The sequence below is a fragment of the Aptenodytes patagonicus genome, chromosome 1, assembly GCF_965638725.1.
Source record: "Aptenodytes patagonicus chromosome 1, bAptPat1.pri.cur, whole genome shotgun sequence".
In the NCBI taxonomy this organism is placed as follows: domain Eukaryota; kingdom Metazoa; phylum Chordata; class Aves; order Sphenisciformes; family Spheniscidae; genus Aptenodytes; species Aptenodytes patagonicus.
The window spans coordinates 22139651-22155559 of record NC_134949.1 but is presented as its reverse complement, the minus strand read 5'-3'; the positions used below and the strand labels follow the sequence as shown (position 1 = coordinate 22155559).

Below are 15909 nucleotides of genomic sequence, written 5' to 3'. Positions count from 1 at the left end.
CACATATTGTATTTGTCTAACATAGTCGCACATATTCTCTATGTAATGAAATTGGAACCTTGGGATAATCAGCTTTTGTAGTAGTATTAGTATGTATATTTCAAGTATTTGTACATGAACTACATAACATTTCAAGTACTAAGGTTGAGATACAATCGGTAGGTGTCCTGGCCTCTCAGTATTGCCAGTGCTAATTTAAAACTGAATAATATTGAAATTTATTCTCATGAAAGTTATTATATCTCATAAAATAAGAATACTTTTAGGAATATCAAGATATAAAAAGAATTAATTCAAACATCCTAGGTAAGAATCTATAGATACTGAATTTCATCTCCATCAAGTTATGAAATATATTCTGTACTTTTTATAAAGAAATAACAAAATCAGAAATAACAAAGTAATAAAGAAACAGATGTGATAATTTCATGCTTCAATTTTCTTTTTCAGCTGGAAAGTTTGATTATAATGTAGACAGGGCAAGGAAAATTATATCAGTGAATGTATCCAACTTTCTTCGAGATCAAGATTATTATGTTCGCCTGTGCCACAAATGGTTTACCTGTGAAGATGCAGGGGCATTTGCTGTGGTGAGTTAAAGCTCAAAGCAGTTTGTTGAACTGGTGGGAGGTGACTTCTAGGTGGAAATGTTCATTGAGGTCACAGTTACAGGAAATGCCCTTCTATATCTTTATTTAGCTTTATTAAAAGTCATTTACTGTCCTGGATTAATGACCATCTTTTTCATTTCAGATAAAAGGGAAGGAACCTTTAAAATCAGTTTCTCTGAAATATTCTCAGCTACTCCCTTGTCTTTGCATTGAGGTAATACAGTCTGGAATTTGGTATACGCTTGTGTTTCTGATTAAAGAAATTTTATCTGGGATCTGTGCTAAGAAAGGAGGAAAAATCTGTAGAAAAAGGCTCTAGACCTAAGTTTTTTACTAAGGCTTTTCTGGCCTTATGATTATGTAAATGTAGAAGAGATTTTTTAGGAAACACTAATTAAAACATGAAGATAAGAAGAAAATGGGATACAATTTACATTAATTTATGGAAAGTACTGTGTAAGATTAATTTGACTGATTTTTTATAAGCAATGAAAAGACAGAAAATTTAATCTGACTGAATTTCAGCGTAGCATTTGATATAGTATTGCATGAGAAACTAAAAGAGGAATTGAGGAAGCTGGGAGTGAGAACAAGATTTGTATGGTAGATAATACCTAGCTGGAGGGCTAACTCGACTACTCGGTGTTAAATGGGGCTGTGCTAGTAGGAAGGTTATTTAAGGACCACACTTCCAGCAGTTCTTATCTAAGTGTTTTCATCAATGACATGGGCACAAAAGGTGGGAACGTGTTAATGAGATTTGCTGATAATACAGTTGAGAGGTGTAATAAAAATGGAAGAGGGACAGGGTAATTGGAAGAGACTAGAGATCTTCACACATGAAATAACTAAAGGCAGATGAAGTGCAAGTTCATGCACTTGCTCTAATAAAAAGAATTCTTGCTGTAAGATGCGAGCCCTCATTTAGAAATAACAGTGGAGAAAAAAAGATCTGGGTGTAATAGTTCATCGCAGGATGATTAAACTAACATGCTTACATGATATAAACATGAACAAAGGTCTAGTGGGTTAGATTATTCCAAGCTAACAGGAAAGTATGGGCAAGGCCTTCTTTGAAATACCGTAGGCAATTCTTGTATCCGTATTCAAGAAAGATTAATTCAAATGGAAGGTGTGCATAAAAAATCTAGAATGGTTGGGGAATGGAGAGACTGCCTTATAAAGGAGATTCAGAGAACATGTTTTATTTAGCCTGGTAAAACACATGCAAAGAGAAAATATGTTTGTTGTCTAAATACACATCAGAAGGGTCACTTATAAGGAAAAAAAGCCATTCTTGCTGTAAGAATGAAGGGGGATAAACTTCATTCCATGAATATATTCAGGATAGTTACAGATTTTTTTCTGATAATCTGAGAAGTGAGATTTTGGAATATCTTTTGTAAAAAGGAATAAAAAGTCACTAAACCAATTTAAAATTATCTTGGTAAGATATAAAGATACTATGTGACCTAGTTTCTCAATGAATTTTGGGGTAGGATTTACCTTGCAGAGTAAGATACCTAAATGTAGATGTCCAGATGTAGATATCTACATTTGAATTAGATGTCCAAACTCTTATAGTTAATGGAGATCTAGTTAATGCAGTCAGTTACTCAACTGGCCAAATGTAGATGGCTATTTTGGGATGTGCTGGGTAGCACTGTAGACTCCACTGGCTTCATTGGCTAGATCTTCATATGGCTACTGTAATAGTTATTTGGGCACTTTAGTCACACTCAGAGGTATACATTGTAGGCACCTAAAATCACATACCTTAATATGCAAGTTAAACCACAAGGTCTCTTCCAAGCCTAGGGATTTTTTTTTTATTGCACTCTGAAAGGTATGAGGTCACTGGAAAAATATTATTCCTCTCAGCATATACACAGAGAATTCCACAATACAATTACTGAGCAAACAGATGGGAACTGTGAGTAATAGAAACATTTGCACATGAATCTAAATAATTAGGGTATAGTAACAGCCATGCACATATACTTGCAGATTGGGTTAAGCGTTAGTCCTCAGATTTTAAGGATACATCCTTTACCATAACAAAGGCCAGGAGATCTGATATTATGATTATTGAATGCCTTTTGATATCCCTAGAAAGTAATGACACTGTAAGAAACTTAATGAAAACCAAACTGGAAGAATTTCTAAATGAAATTGGGCTAAATATGTGACTCAGAAATAGTAGGAATATAGTGCTAGAAGGGATCACCTTAGTTCATCAGCTCCAATCCCCCTAATGATGAACAATAAAATAGATATCTCGTGCAAAACATCCTTTAAAAAAACTACTTCCAAAACTTTCTAATAAACATAGCATCTTTATCTTTAGTGGAAAGGTTGTCTGTCACATTCTGTCTGAAATGTTAAAAACTGGTGTATCTGAGAATCTCTAGCTAATGGCCACTTTTTGGGTTGTAGGGTTGGCTGGCAATTCCAGATGCAAGGAGGATACAACTTTGCCCCTTTGAAAATGGCAAGTATTGTGTGATTACTCTTTATATGAGTGATTTTCAGCAGCTCCTGTAGTATGTCACAATTTGAAATTCATCTAAGGTGAAAACCATACATTGCAAGACTTCAAGGACATCATCATATTGGTTTGTTATACTGTGGGTAAATGAAATAACTTACTTTCAGACCAAATTGTTCACCAAGTTTATGCCAATATAAACACTAAGTAACTTTCTAGTAATTTCCCACATTTTCTTAAGTCACACACAAACTGGCCAGAAGGATGAAAAGCCACTGAGGTCAGCTTTGAAATGCTGATGTGAGCAGAGGGCTTCAAGGAGAGATTTGAAGAAGGTGTCCATTCATGTCCGACACCCAACTTAAAGGAGGGAACAGGGAGTTGATAAAGAAGACAGTTAACTGCATATGGGAGTTCCCATACTTAATGGGAAATTTTTCACACAAAGCGTTCCAGCAAAGTCAGAGTTTGGTCTGAGATGACAGCTGAAAAAGAAATTGTCATATTATATAGGTCTTTAGTGAAAGCTTTACCAGGCAGATAGAAAAAAGCGTAGCCTGAAAAAGTTTTTTATTGTGTTCAGTCCAACATAAGTACAACAATATTTTTTCTCCAGACTATGCTAAGAAGCCCATTAAGGGATTTTAGTATTTGATTTAAAAAAAAAAAAGAGAAAGAATAAAAACACCAACCCATAACAGTGCATCCAAACTCCATTAAACTGCATAGACATTCACTGCAATCCCTTCACATTCTTTCAGGGCTGATATGTTTGTGTTAAAATGGAAGCAATTTCTTCTTTAGTTAGCCCAGCCTTCATTTCTGATTTATTTTATTGTGGCAGAATATAGTGTTTGTGACACTACCATTCCTTCGTAGCAATGGAGTGCAGTTTGACTAAATAAAAAGGGTATTTTTTTTTCTCTATTTATGCAATAGAGAGCACTTACAGGAATAGTCACGCTCTGTCTGTAGCTATGTCTATGTCATGTAGTCAGATCTGGCTTTAAGGTCACCAAAGCAAAGCCTGTTTGCCATCTGCAGTATGAAATCCTAGCCTCTATTCTTACTAGCTGTTCAGCCTGAGGCTGGGTCTCATGGGGCACAGGTTGTTTTCTTCCAAATGTTCTCCTATCTCTACCTGTTTCCTGTGCTTGGAATGGTTATGCTTTGCAAGTGCATGAAATTGGGCTCATGAATCCCATGATTCCTTCCTTCCTTCTGTATTCTGCTTCTTTTCCTTCCCCTCCTACTGCAGTCATTCTCCTCTCTGATGCCATTGAATCAGGACTATGGGGATAGCTGAAGCATAGGTTACAAAGCTTTACGTAGTCAGAGGAAAGGCAGTATATGCTTTGGCACATTGAAGGTCTTGAAGCTTATTTCTGTCCATTTAGGAAGTTCCAATGGACAATTACAATTGAAAACTTAACTTATAGCTTTTATAAGGAAGTGAATATGCAAAATACTGTTTTGCAGCTATACTTTTCCTTTACTCAACTATCCTCCTTGCAGGAATCTCAAGCAATTTTTCAGACTCTAGCACCCAGCTATTTAAGTATATAAGGAGTTCCAGCTTTTGAGCCACATTGTTTTCTTTTTAAATCCTTCTTTTTCATAACTGACAGGTCTGTTTGCTGGAATATCTAAAGTAGATGGGTTCTTTTTTTTGCTCATTTATCATTGATGTAATAAAGTTGGGATTATAGATTTAGTTCTGTGGTAGGAGGTAATTAATAGTTGTGTATCAGAAAAAAGCTCCTCTATGTAATAACTCTTTTGGGTTAATGTAACTAAGAGAAGAAAAAAAGGAAAAAAGAATGTCTATTGGTTACTAAACAGTGTTATTATATGAGACTGAAGATGAATGAGCATCTTTATTATGACGTAAATAAGTAGATGCCACAAAGGAATAAAACAGAAGAAAACTCAGGTAATAAGTCAATGAGCAGGCCTGGAAACAAACCTGAGAAGTCTTAATTGTGGTGCTATTCTCTTAATTATTAGGATTACACTTACATTATATCTACATTATTACAGACTCCTATGACATTCAAAACGTAGCTGTGAAAACTGTCAGAACTGTTGGGACTCAGGGCTTTGCAGTCAGGTTAAATATTCTCTAAACATTAGCTTTATAGTCCATGTCCATTTATTAAAACCAGCACTTTTTAAAAAGAATAAAGATGTCCAGCATTTTTTTAAAACAGAATAAAAATTTCCACTTCATAGAAAGTTTCAGTTTTTTGATGTACGCACATTGGGACACAAAGTTAAGACAGGAAGAGGCTTGGCAGAATTAAAGGATCTGGAAGGTTTCTATTAGAAAATATCAAAAGGTTTGATTTCAGGACATTTCTGAGAGAAGCAATGCCAATAGGAATTGTTGTTATGCTTGATGGGAGTTGAATTTGGACACCTGCTGTTTCCACTGTTTTATGTAGACTGTGCTTCTTCACTTTGCTACATTTTCTAGTGATGGGTATTGTTTGTTCACTCCTCTTCAACATCCATCTGGCCACGTTTTCAAGTTTTTGCTTCACAAATAGTTGCAGAAATGTAATTTTTTCCTACTTCTGACTATTAGGCAAATGTAAAACTTTTCAAATTACTTCTTGAAGTATGAACTGAAATATCAGTTTGAATTTCTTGCTGGAAATTCTTTCATCCACATGCAGCTAAATGGAAAAGAAAGTCAGTACGAAGTCACTAATTTGACCAATCAAATAAATAAGAGAGCTTTTATTTTATAATAGTGCCTATTTAAGATATCCCCAAATATATGTTGACTAGCTCTGAAATTATGGTGTGCCCAGTATACATAGAAAGAAGATTTATATAAATGCTGTAGAAAAATTATTTATTGTGAATTACTTGCACAGCTTTGTTTGGGATTGGAGTTCTTGATACTCGGCTAAAGGCTTGAATTTATCTTCTTACATATACATTGTGTGCATGTAAGTCCTACACAAGACACACACAGTCTGAGTCTCCAATACCACGACCTCTAGTCACTAATGTATGGATTCATTCCAATTTATCATACACAGTTAACTGAAGGTCCTTGGTTAGCAATTTACTTGTGTTACACTCCCCTTGTGATTGATGGGCAGAGAATGCTCTTCCAGTGCAGCCTACTTAAGAACCGAGGCGTCATTCCCTGGTGATGCCTATCTATCACCCTAAGTGGGAGACTGGTAAGACTAAGCTCTCAGGTTAGGTACCTCTGGTAAACGCCAACACTTTGGTGGGATGAATTCAAGTTTTACACTGTTACAATGTGAAACACTGCAGTTCTGATTGGTGAAAATGACAAGGAAATGGAAAAGCAATGCTTTTGGTTTTAAGCACAGATTTATGAACAATTTTGATTCATTTTTAGACATCTTGAATAATGTTTCCACTCTTTGTGCACAGATACGAAGGTGCTATGGGATAATATTGTTTACAACCCAGTGACACAAACCCTAGCTTGGGAACCAGCCTGTCCTGTGCTTGTCATGGTTAACCTGTGCAGGTTAATGAAGTCTAACGACCACTGTGAAGATATACAAAACTCTTCCAAAAATTCTCCTGAGAAAGTAAGAGCTATGCAGATTTATTCAAACTGTGAGATTGAAGGCCATGACCAAAGGCATAATGTGAAAAGCTAGGTTTGGGAATAAGAGCACTTGCAAATTCCTCTCTTCTCTGATACTTAAAACTATTCATAATCACAGTCTGTTCTTGTACACTAACCGCATGACTTATTCAAAGAGCTCATGTTGACTGACTCACTATTAAGAAATAAAAAGTGGAGATGACTGTGAAGCTAGTAATGTTTGCTAAATTATTTGGTGTAAATAGGGTCTGCTTTTCATTTATAGTAAAGGCATGATTCATCTGCCCTGACTTTGCTGTCTAAAAGATAGGTGTTTAAGCCTACGCTATTAATCTCAGATGGCCTTTAAAGTAAGTAAATGAAACAGAGATATTGAGAGGACAACTTTTCTCATCTGAAGGTAGGCATGTAAGAAAGGTCGGAAGGATTTCTCCTGAAGGTACCTCTTTCTCTTCACTGACTATGACAAGAGTCTATTGTGATTAGATCACATTTGGATATTTAACATTTAAACACCTAAAATGTAAGTGAGGTGAAGGTAAATCTCTTTCAATCTTACTGGAGACATAACGGTACCTTGGTAGGGTATGATTGTTTTGTACTCTATTCAGATCTCTTTGAAGTGCCTTCCTCAAACTGGTCCAATGTCTTGAAATTGTGGGTGTTGAAATATTGGGTTCCTCAGTTCTTCTAGCCCTTATGTTCTAAAGTTGAAAAGAGTTTTCATTGCATGTATCTTGAACTGCTTAATGCTTCAATCTGAAGTCTTATGGTGCTGAATGCACTGGATTTATGAGGTTGGTTAGAATTCTGGCTTTCATCTTGAAAAGTAGGTTTCAGGCTTTCCTGATTGTGGAGAGAAGCCAGTAAACTTGAGGTAACAACTGAAAAGGCAAATAAAATCAAAAACAAATTCTTAATTTTTGAAACTTTATGAGTATTATTCTGATGACATGACTGGGGGGGACTGACTCAAGACTGTTGAATGCTCTTTTGATTAGGAACTCCTGGCCAAGTGTTTAGTGATTGTTCAGATTCACCATTTCATGGGTTTCAACAAAGCCTTGATCTTGCAAAAACAAATATATTTAATTTTATATATCTGAGTGGTCCCTGCAGGATTCATCATCTGCTGACAACAAGCACAACTCATTGCTTGCAGGAAAGAAAAAGAAAAGAAAAAAAAATAGGAAAGAAAAAAAAAGAAAGAAGCCTAAAATGAGGTTTGGCTGTTAATGGTCATATCTATTACCCAGAACACAATCCAAGATTCGTTTATTACAGATGATGAATGTTTTTCTGTATTTATTAATATTCATGGACAGGATGAATTTTCCCTTTTTTTCTAATTCATCCTAAAAGGTTTGATATTGAATTTGGTTCATTTCTTGTACTGTAAACCTGAAGAACATCTCTATAGTGTGCTGGAGACTGCTGCAGAGATTCCTCGCATAGTGCCAACTCCCCCAGTAAATTCTCACAATGCTGCACACTCTAATACCATGCACATGTACTGACTTAGGCCCAAGAGCTACATAACTCTTCTCTCTAATTAGGGTGGGGCTTTCTCTGTCAGTGGCAATGCTGTCTCTGTATCTGAGTGGACTCTTACAGAACTATCTTCTGTGATCCTATTGTAGACATACCTGAGCGCATCCATTATGTTCTTCTCAAAAAAGTTACAGGAAAGAGGTGTTACTTTGGTCATGATGCCATGTGTTGTGTGTAGGATCCATTGTGCTCAGTCACTTGAGCAATGGTGTTTATTTAAGTAAGATCACTTACATGGGTAGTAATTGATTACATGAAACAAGGCTTTTTATGCTGAAGCCCTTGGGTAAACAGCTGTTAATCAAGAAAGCAACATTTTGTAGGTCACTTAAGTGGATGTCTAAAATTCAGTCTACCTTTAAGTCTTTTCTGGAATAGGGATATGGAAAATTGAAAAAATTCTGAACTGAAGGTGGAATAACACTTTTGGGTATATGTTTAAATGTTCTGCTGAGTTGTTGATGAGTGGTAAATAACGGTCTGAAACCAGAAGACTGTGTAATCAGAATTTTGCACACGAGCCACCATAGAATCAATTAATTTAGCTCTAATGGGTCAGACTGACTGTAAAAAATGCTACATGTTACAGATAAAAAGAAGCAAATTATTCAGTAATCCAAAGTAGTGGTTGTTTCTATTCTTAATATTTTATGTGATTAACTTCCTAGAATGCATATAAAGTAAACAAACCAGTTCCTTTCTCAGTAATCAAACTATGAAAATTTTGGGTAATTGATTTTGTGCAATTAGTTAATGAAACTAGCTAATTCTGAGTGATCTCTTTTCAAGCAGGTTAAATATTCTCGTGTGGACACTCACCCAAGACTTTGCATGAAGGTAAAGGGATTTCTTTGTAAAACACCTATTAACTGCCCTCTTTCTGTCAGCTCTAAAAAAATGAGTTGCTAATGTTCTTTAGGATCAATGTTTTGTTTCATAGCTCTGATGAATGGGAAGTAAGAATGAAAGAAATCTGAGAGGTTAGATTAAAAGGAGGTTCTTTGGAAGTGCAGCAGCAATGATAGGACACAGGTCAAATTGTGTCCTCTGTTTTCTCTGCTTAAGAAAAGCAGGGAAAAAATGTTTTAGGTCAATGCAAACTCTGAAGAATGCACTAAACTTAACGTATAAAGTTTTCCATATTAAATATTTGGTAATAAAAATGATCAATACCCTACATTTACTGGAGTACCTTTTTTTTATTCTAATTGAGAAAAGAATGCCACATAAGGTTAATATAGGCATATTATTGTTTTCTTTTAGATTACTTTTAAGTCAGCGGAACTACATGTTTCTGTAAAATAAGCATGTGCATAAATATCTGAAGAATTGGGGGACCTAATTTAAGTCAAGGGTTGGAAGATACCATAGACCAGGAAAGCTGTGAATTTCACCTTCTGCAACTTTCTGGAATACACTGATCATCTCTAGTTCAATCTGTAGCCACAGATTGAAATTGAAAAATCAGTTTTCCTAACAGATTTCTCTGCTTTCAGTTTACAACAAAGCAAGGCTCTTGGGTTAAATGTCCATTTGCTCGTGGAGACTTTCCAGGTAAATATATTTTTTTAATTACATAATATTAAATTGTGAAAAATATTTAAATCAGTCACTAGATATGAGCCTTCTCCAGTAAGCAAGTGAGATGTGTTCACATCACTGTAGCTTGTAAATTATGGCAAAGAGATTTGTCAGCTTGCTACTTCTATGTATCCCCAATAGATCAAGTGTTTATCAGTATAAAAAGTAACTTGTGGGAATCAAAATAATTACTTGCATATCATTTGACGGCACTTAAGTAATTAAAAAGACATTTATTTTAAATATAACAATTTAGAATATAATATATGGTCCTTGCACATCTAAAAGTAAGTCTTTTCCTCTAATATCAGCTTGGAAAATGAGAACTGCTGCAGTTGCAGAACAAATACAAGTTTTCTTCACATCCCAAACCAAGGCACAGTTCTCAGTGCTTGTGTGTAACAGGACGCAGCTGGCCTCATGTGAATCTGTTGGGATGCACCATTCAGTCTCTGTGGTTTGTATATATTATTTCTTAAACATTGTAAGACTTTTAAACATATCTAACTGCATTCATTTATTATTCCATTTATCGCTCTGCAGCTTGAAAGCATTAATAAACCTATGCATGTACATATTGGAACAATTACTGGAACATTTTTAAAGCATGTAGTTCTAATTCTGATCTCACACTGAAGCAAGAAATAAATAAGGATCCTGAAGTCAAATGAGTCACATCAAAGAAAGTGACTATTGAGTGGAACCTTAATATTCTTTTAACATCATTTTTGTGGTGTAGTATTTCTATTATGTATATAGCAAATGTTAGTGTTAGTATTTCATATATGGGTCACTGATACAGCTGGCCTAGCAAATCTCACATCATGAAATGTAAGACTTGAGGCATAAATCCATGGTAATCTTGAGCCACTCTAAATCTCACAGCTGCCAAAACAAACTCAACACACGAAAAAGGTACGTTTTCAGCCAAATTAGCTTTTTGAGCTGGCTGACTGTGTGAATACACAACTGCTTCTTCCAGCAAAGTGGGGGAGAGAGGGAAAAGATTATGGGAGGGTGAGATTTCTGTCTCAGGCAGCAGCTAGTCATGAAATGGGAGCCTCATTCCTCTCTTGCAATTAAGCCTGTATCTCATACATTTTCAGTGCAGCACTGTGGCTTGCCCTTGCCCTTCAACCCTGCCTACCAGAGTTACCTTGTTGGCCTGACCTGTGATCTACTGAGAGGTACATCTGGAAAGTGGGGTCAAAGAGCAGAAGAGTGGCCATAGCATTATTTTTCAAATAGGAGAATATTAGCAGGATAGGTCCTAGGAGCTACTAGGACCACCATGCTGAAAGGCATTCTGCTGGTTCAGCAGCTAGCTCCTCAGTAGTCTTATGTTCACCCCTAAATGTGTGCTCCTGCTGTCTGCTCTACTGACCAGGTATATGAGATGTCATATGATGGATTTTGAGAAAGCTGAGAAATCCAGATGTTGTAATTTCTACTGTTATTCCTGACTGTGCCCATTGACTTCACTCCACTGTAGGGGGATGTGCTTTAGAAGACACAAGCATGCTGTAGCTCCTACACCTGTCCTCTTTTTTAGGATATGTTTCATCTATACTTCTTTCTTTGCCACTGTATGCAGGTACATGCTGCAACTGTGACTTTTTCAAGTACCTCTGATGCTTTCAGTGTGCAGGGTGCACATACCAGGGGGTAGCTGACAAGCGGGTAGCTATGAATGAGAACTTCTTAAACTCAAAGGGGTGGACACTGAAAGCTGAATTTACTTTCTAATGAATCAGCTTAGGTCTTTATTACATCTCTGGTGCTGAATGCAACTCAGCTTTGCTGCTCAAGCTGAGGACATGCTTAAATGGAACAAGATAACTGCTCCTGCAGGAGATCCCAGAGCTGAATAATCATGGGGAAAGGCCTGGGAAAAAACAGCTATCCTAATCAACACAGACCACAGAGGGCATTGGTGGTGCTATCAAAGGTCTGTCCTAATGGGGCAAGGTATCTGGGGAAATGCTGTATTACCAGCAGAGAGGGACATCAGTACAGTAGAAGAGTTGTCAAACACGATGTTCAGTGAACACTTACAGTAGCACTTCCCTTCAACCAGCTTATTTCACATGAAATCTGTGTAGTTTAGACTTTCTGGTTTTAAAGGTGCCCTGTGTGAATTGCTAAGTGAGAAGGGTAATGGTGGAGCACCAATAAATCACAGCTAGGTATTGAAGTGTGTGTTTCATGAAGGGCACTGATGCATTTAAAAATGCTGTTTTCTTCCCTCTGGTACAAAGCTGTCATGTCCTCTGCTACTGTGACAGAATGGGAGCCCACATAAATTACGTACAGTTCCTGTCTCAACACCATGAACAATATACACAAAGTTTTCATCATGACTTTGCTCTGTGTTCCCAGAAACCAATGCTCATTCCCTACCTAGTAATCCCTGTTCAGTTGTGCTCGAAAAAGAACATATTCACCTAATTTGCCCCAAATTACTTTAGGAGTTTGCCACACTAAAGAGAGTGGTGTAGGTTTCATAGCTATTAGTGGAGTAACTAAAATTATTTTGAGGACAAACCATAAACAACCAAGCATTAAGCATCGGAACAGTAATTTAGGACAATTTTACCCTAAGGCTGAACTTGTTCTTAGCATACAATGTGATGGGAAATCCAGAAGAACTGTGAAGAAAGGGTCATTCCTTCAACTCATGTACACCAGGGAAAAGAAGTGAAGATGCTCATTGGCTAACATGGTGTGAGCAGCCACAGTGGGGAGGGTGTCCTGCCTTATGATGCTTCATAAAATTCAGGAACGTTAGCCCTCTTCCTGTGCTGCCCAAACTGTGCTTGGCAAAACTACACCAGCAGCTTATGGTCACTGAGATCCGGGGATATCTCTGAAAATAAATAACCTTCCATAATGAATACATACTTTATTAATTTTCTGACACAGTAGAACGTGTAGCATTACTGGCAAACAAACCCAAGAGCTGGAGAGATAGAATACATTTTCATTGTTCCAGGGTATGGAAAATAATAGTTTTCAATTTTTTTCTTTTCATTAGGGAGATTCTGTATTAATCACTATGTCACAGGAAATGTGTGGGTCAACAATTTGCATTCAGGTATGTGTCTTGATTTTGCCAGGTACTATATACAAAATCAACAAATCATAAAACCCCCCCCAAAACTAAACCAGCAGGCACTCCCGCTGCTTTCTCTTCCCAGCCAAATCTGATTACTATGCGAATGGAGTTGGCAAAGAGCATTATTTATAGCTTGATGTGCTGCCACTACCTCTTGTTGAGATGACATTAATTAACAGAGAAGTTGCTCTCCATGATCTTGCTCCTTTTTCAGTGGCAGATAAAGGGATATCATCAGGAAATTGCTAATCCTGTCTTTATATGTTCCTTTGTAATAAAAAGTTCCAGGGTATCAAAGGACCCAAGTAAATCATAGATGAATTTTTCAAAAATTGACATTAGCTGGAAAAGGTTAGGCATATAGCAAACAGCACAGTTAAGTGCATAGTATGCTAGAATTAGCACTCCTGAAAGCAGATCTGAGCAAATTATTTCTGACATTTTTGCACACTATTTCCGTAGCTGAACTTTATTAAGACAACATTAATAGAAAATGAGCATGAAGCTGATAGGTTTATTCCTCTCTGGAGTTAATGTTCTCAGCAGGCACCGGGACAAGAGAGACTGACAGCTGGAGCCGCGAGGTTCCAGCAGGTGCCCTGGAAGGTCCTTGTCAGCTTCACTTTCTGCTGCTAGGAAGAAAGGGGCAAGATGAAAGTGAGATTGGCAAGAGCCTTCTGGGTAATGAGAGTTGTTCTTCCTTCCCTAGTGAAAAATCAGATTTGGTGGTAAAATTGATGTTTTCCTGCATAAATCATTTATTTTGTAAATAAGACATTATCTGTCAGAATACAGTTCTCCCCCTCCCCCCAAAAAAATCTGATTAGCTTTATCATTTAGAAACCTAAAAATGATTGCAACTCACTAAATATACACTAGATCAGCAGTCTCCATATGCATTTATTTAAAAACAGATTAAAAAATGCAGTCACTTGAGTAAACTAATAAAGCAATCTCATTTTGTCAACACAAGTGTTTAGTAACAGTTCTGCTGAAAGGGGAATAAGCCTCAATTCTTTCTTTTAAAAGGGCTGGAGGACAGATGTAGATTATTCAGTTCCACTGCAGATCTGTGATATCCACTGTGGTAAGTATGAATGATAACAAAAGAAGAATTAGGTCTTGACTGTATAGAACACAGCATCTCAGGTGAAGTGTGTTTTCATTGGGAAACTGAGGTGGGATTCACCTGACTGAATGTAGATGTCTGCATGTGAGATAGATATGCTCAGCTTCCTTTATAGACAATGGACTCATATACCTCAACTAGCTTTTAATTAGCTACTGCAAGGGCAACTTGTGTGGCTCTCTGTTTTCTCTGCTTCCTGGGTGAATTTTCCATCCTGTGCCAAGTTCTGCATGCCACACCTATATTTACCTTGCTGTCAGTACATGAGGTAACTAGTTAAAAACAATCCTTGGCAAGTAGGCACACAGTGCTGTCATTGTAGTGACTGCAGCATAGCCCTACTGTTAATTCCGCCCCTCTGCAAATGGGACAGTAGTACTTCCCTCCACTGCGGAAGTACGGCGAGGATATTATTATGGTTTGAGGTGTACTCAGATACGCTCATGCAGTCAGAATATTCCGAAATCTCCAAGCCCTGAAAGTAAGGTCTTGTAGAAGTTAGTGAGTTCAGAGTGAACTAAGGCTGTGGGGTTTACGGTGAAGAGCACAGGAGTGGATTGACTAGTTTAGAACTAAAAAGTCTAAAAAGAGTCAAGCTGAGAGAAGGCTCAATCTGAGCATTGCCAAAAACACCTCCCTAAACCCACCCAAACAAACAACCTCCCCTCCCAGTTCATTGTAAACATAGTGATTCCTATGACCGATTTTCTCTGTTGTCTAAAAATACCTGTCAGTTAACTATAGCTTCAGATTTGGAAGCCTGATACTAAAAAGGAGGGGGCTTGAATTTGTAGTCAAAATGTAGTTCTCTGTGCAAGCACTTGCATAAATGCTAGTTCAGGTTTCTTCTCCACTTAAAAACTCATAACAAGCCCACTCAAGGTGAATCAATTAAATCGACTGTTGCGATTCACGTAGTCTGGATGCATTTTCCTTATTCATATTTTCCTTCTAACAAATGTGAAAGTTATGATGAAAGCATGTAAAATAATGAAAGGCTCCAGAGATGGCAGTCTGGGAATTTCCCTCTGCCTTATGGTAGGAGAGAATGGGTCTGTGTATTAAATGAAAGTGGTGGAACACCGAAAACTGAGTAAACAACATTTTGGGCACAGTATCTGATTTAAATGTGGAACTTCTTGTCACAAGTTTTTCTTCTGATCAAGAATTTGTGGAGATTCAGAAAAAAATCTGAGAAACCGTGCGCATATCAAGAATATCAGAACTGTAATACGTGATCACTATGTTTGTTGTATAGAGGATATTAACCTCATGCTTCATGGATTCTGCCATACTTTATATTTTTGGGATAATGTGGTCCACTTTAGCGGATGCGTAAGTCCATCTCTGCCAACTGACCAGGAGGGGGTTCCCAAAACCTCCCTCTGAGACAGATGGTACAGGTCAGTGTCAGAGATGGGACACTGAACTAGGTGGGTTCAACTCATTGCTGTAATTCCTGTGTTCTTAATGACTCATCAGGAGCCATTAACTGCTTGTCAAGTGTAAGATTTTTAATGTAACAATAATAGGATTGCTACTAAGGACTTTCATATTCTTAAATGCTTATTTTCTAGAAGAAAGATATTTTCTCAAGCACTAGCTTTTCAAAATCAGGAGATGATGAAAGTTTCTTAAAGACAATGTCACCGAGGGTGATAATTCTTACACTGGGATGCTATTGTGATCGAACCTAAGATGTTAAGAAAAACAATCCACATAAAGGTGAAAGGAATATTAAACCTCAGATTTGTCCATAATTTGTGACAATATGGATTATACAGAATGTCAAACTAAATGAGAAATAATCTTACAATGGCATAGTGAAAGTAG

General features: G+C 37.1%; 1 protein-coding gene across 1 annotated transcript in view; it reads left to right on the top strand.

Annotated features, from left to right (window-relative positions):
- The window catches only part of IL17REL (interleukin 17 receptor E like), a 48410-nt gene that overhangs the window by 29889 nt on the left and 2612 nt on the right, over positions 1–15909 (top strand). The window contains exons 7-15 of the mRNA XM_076328627.1: positions 451–590; positions 754–825; positions 3048–3102; positions 6517–6680; positions 9041–9088; positions 9748–9805; positions 10144–10289; positions 12867–12926; positions 13977–14034. Coding sequence (XP_076184742.1) covers positions 451–590; positions 754–825; positions 3048–3102; positions 6517–6680; positions 9041–9088; positions 9748–9805; positions 10144–10289; positions 12867–12926; positions 13977–14034 — 801 coding nt within the window. The remainder of the gene's footprint in view (positions 1–450; positions 591–753; positions 826–3047; positions 3103–6516; positions 6681–9040; positions 9089–9747; positions 9806–10143; positions 10290–12866; positions 12927–13976; positions 14035–15909) is intronic.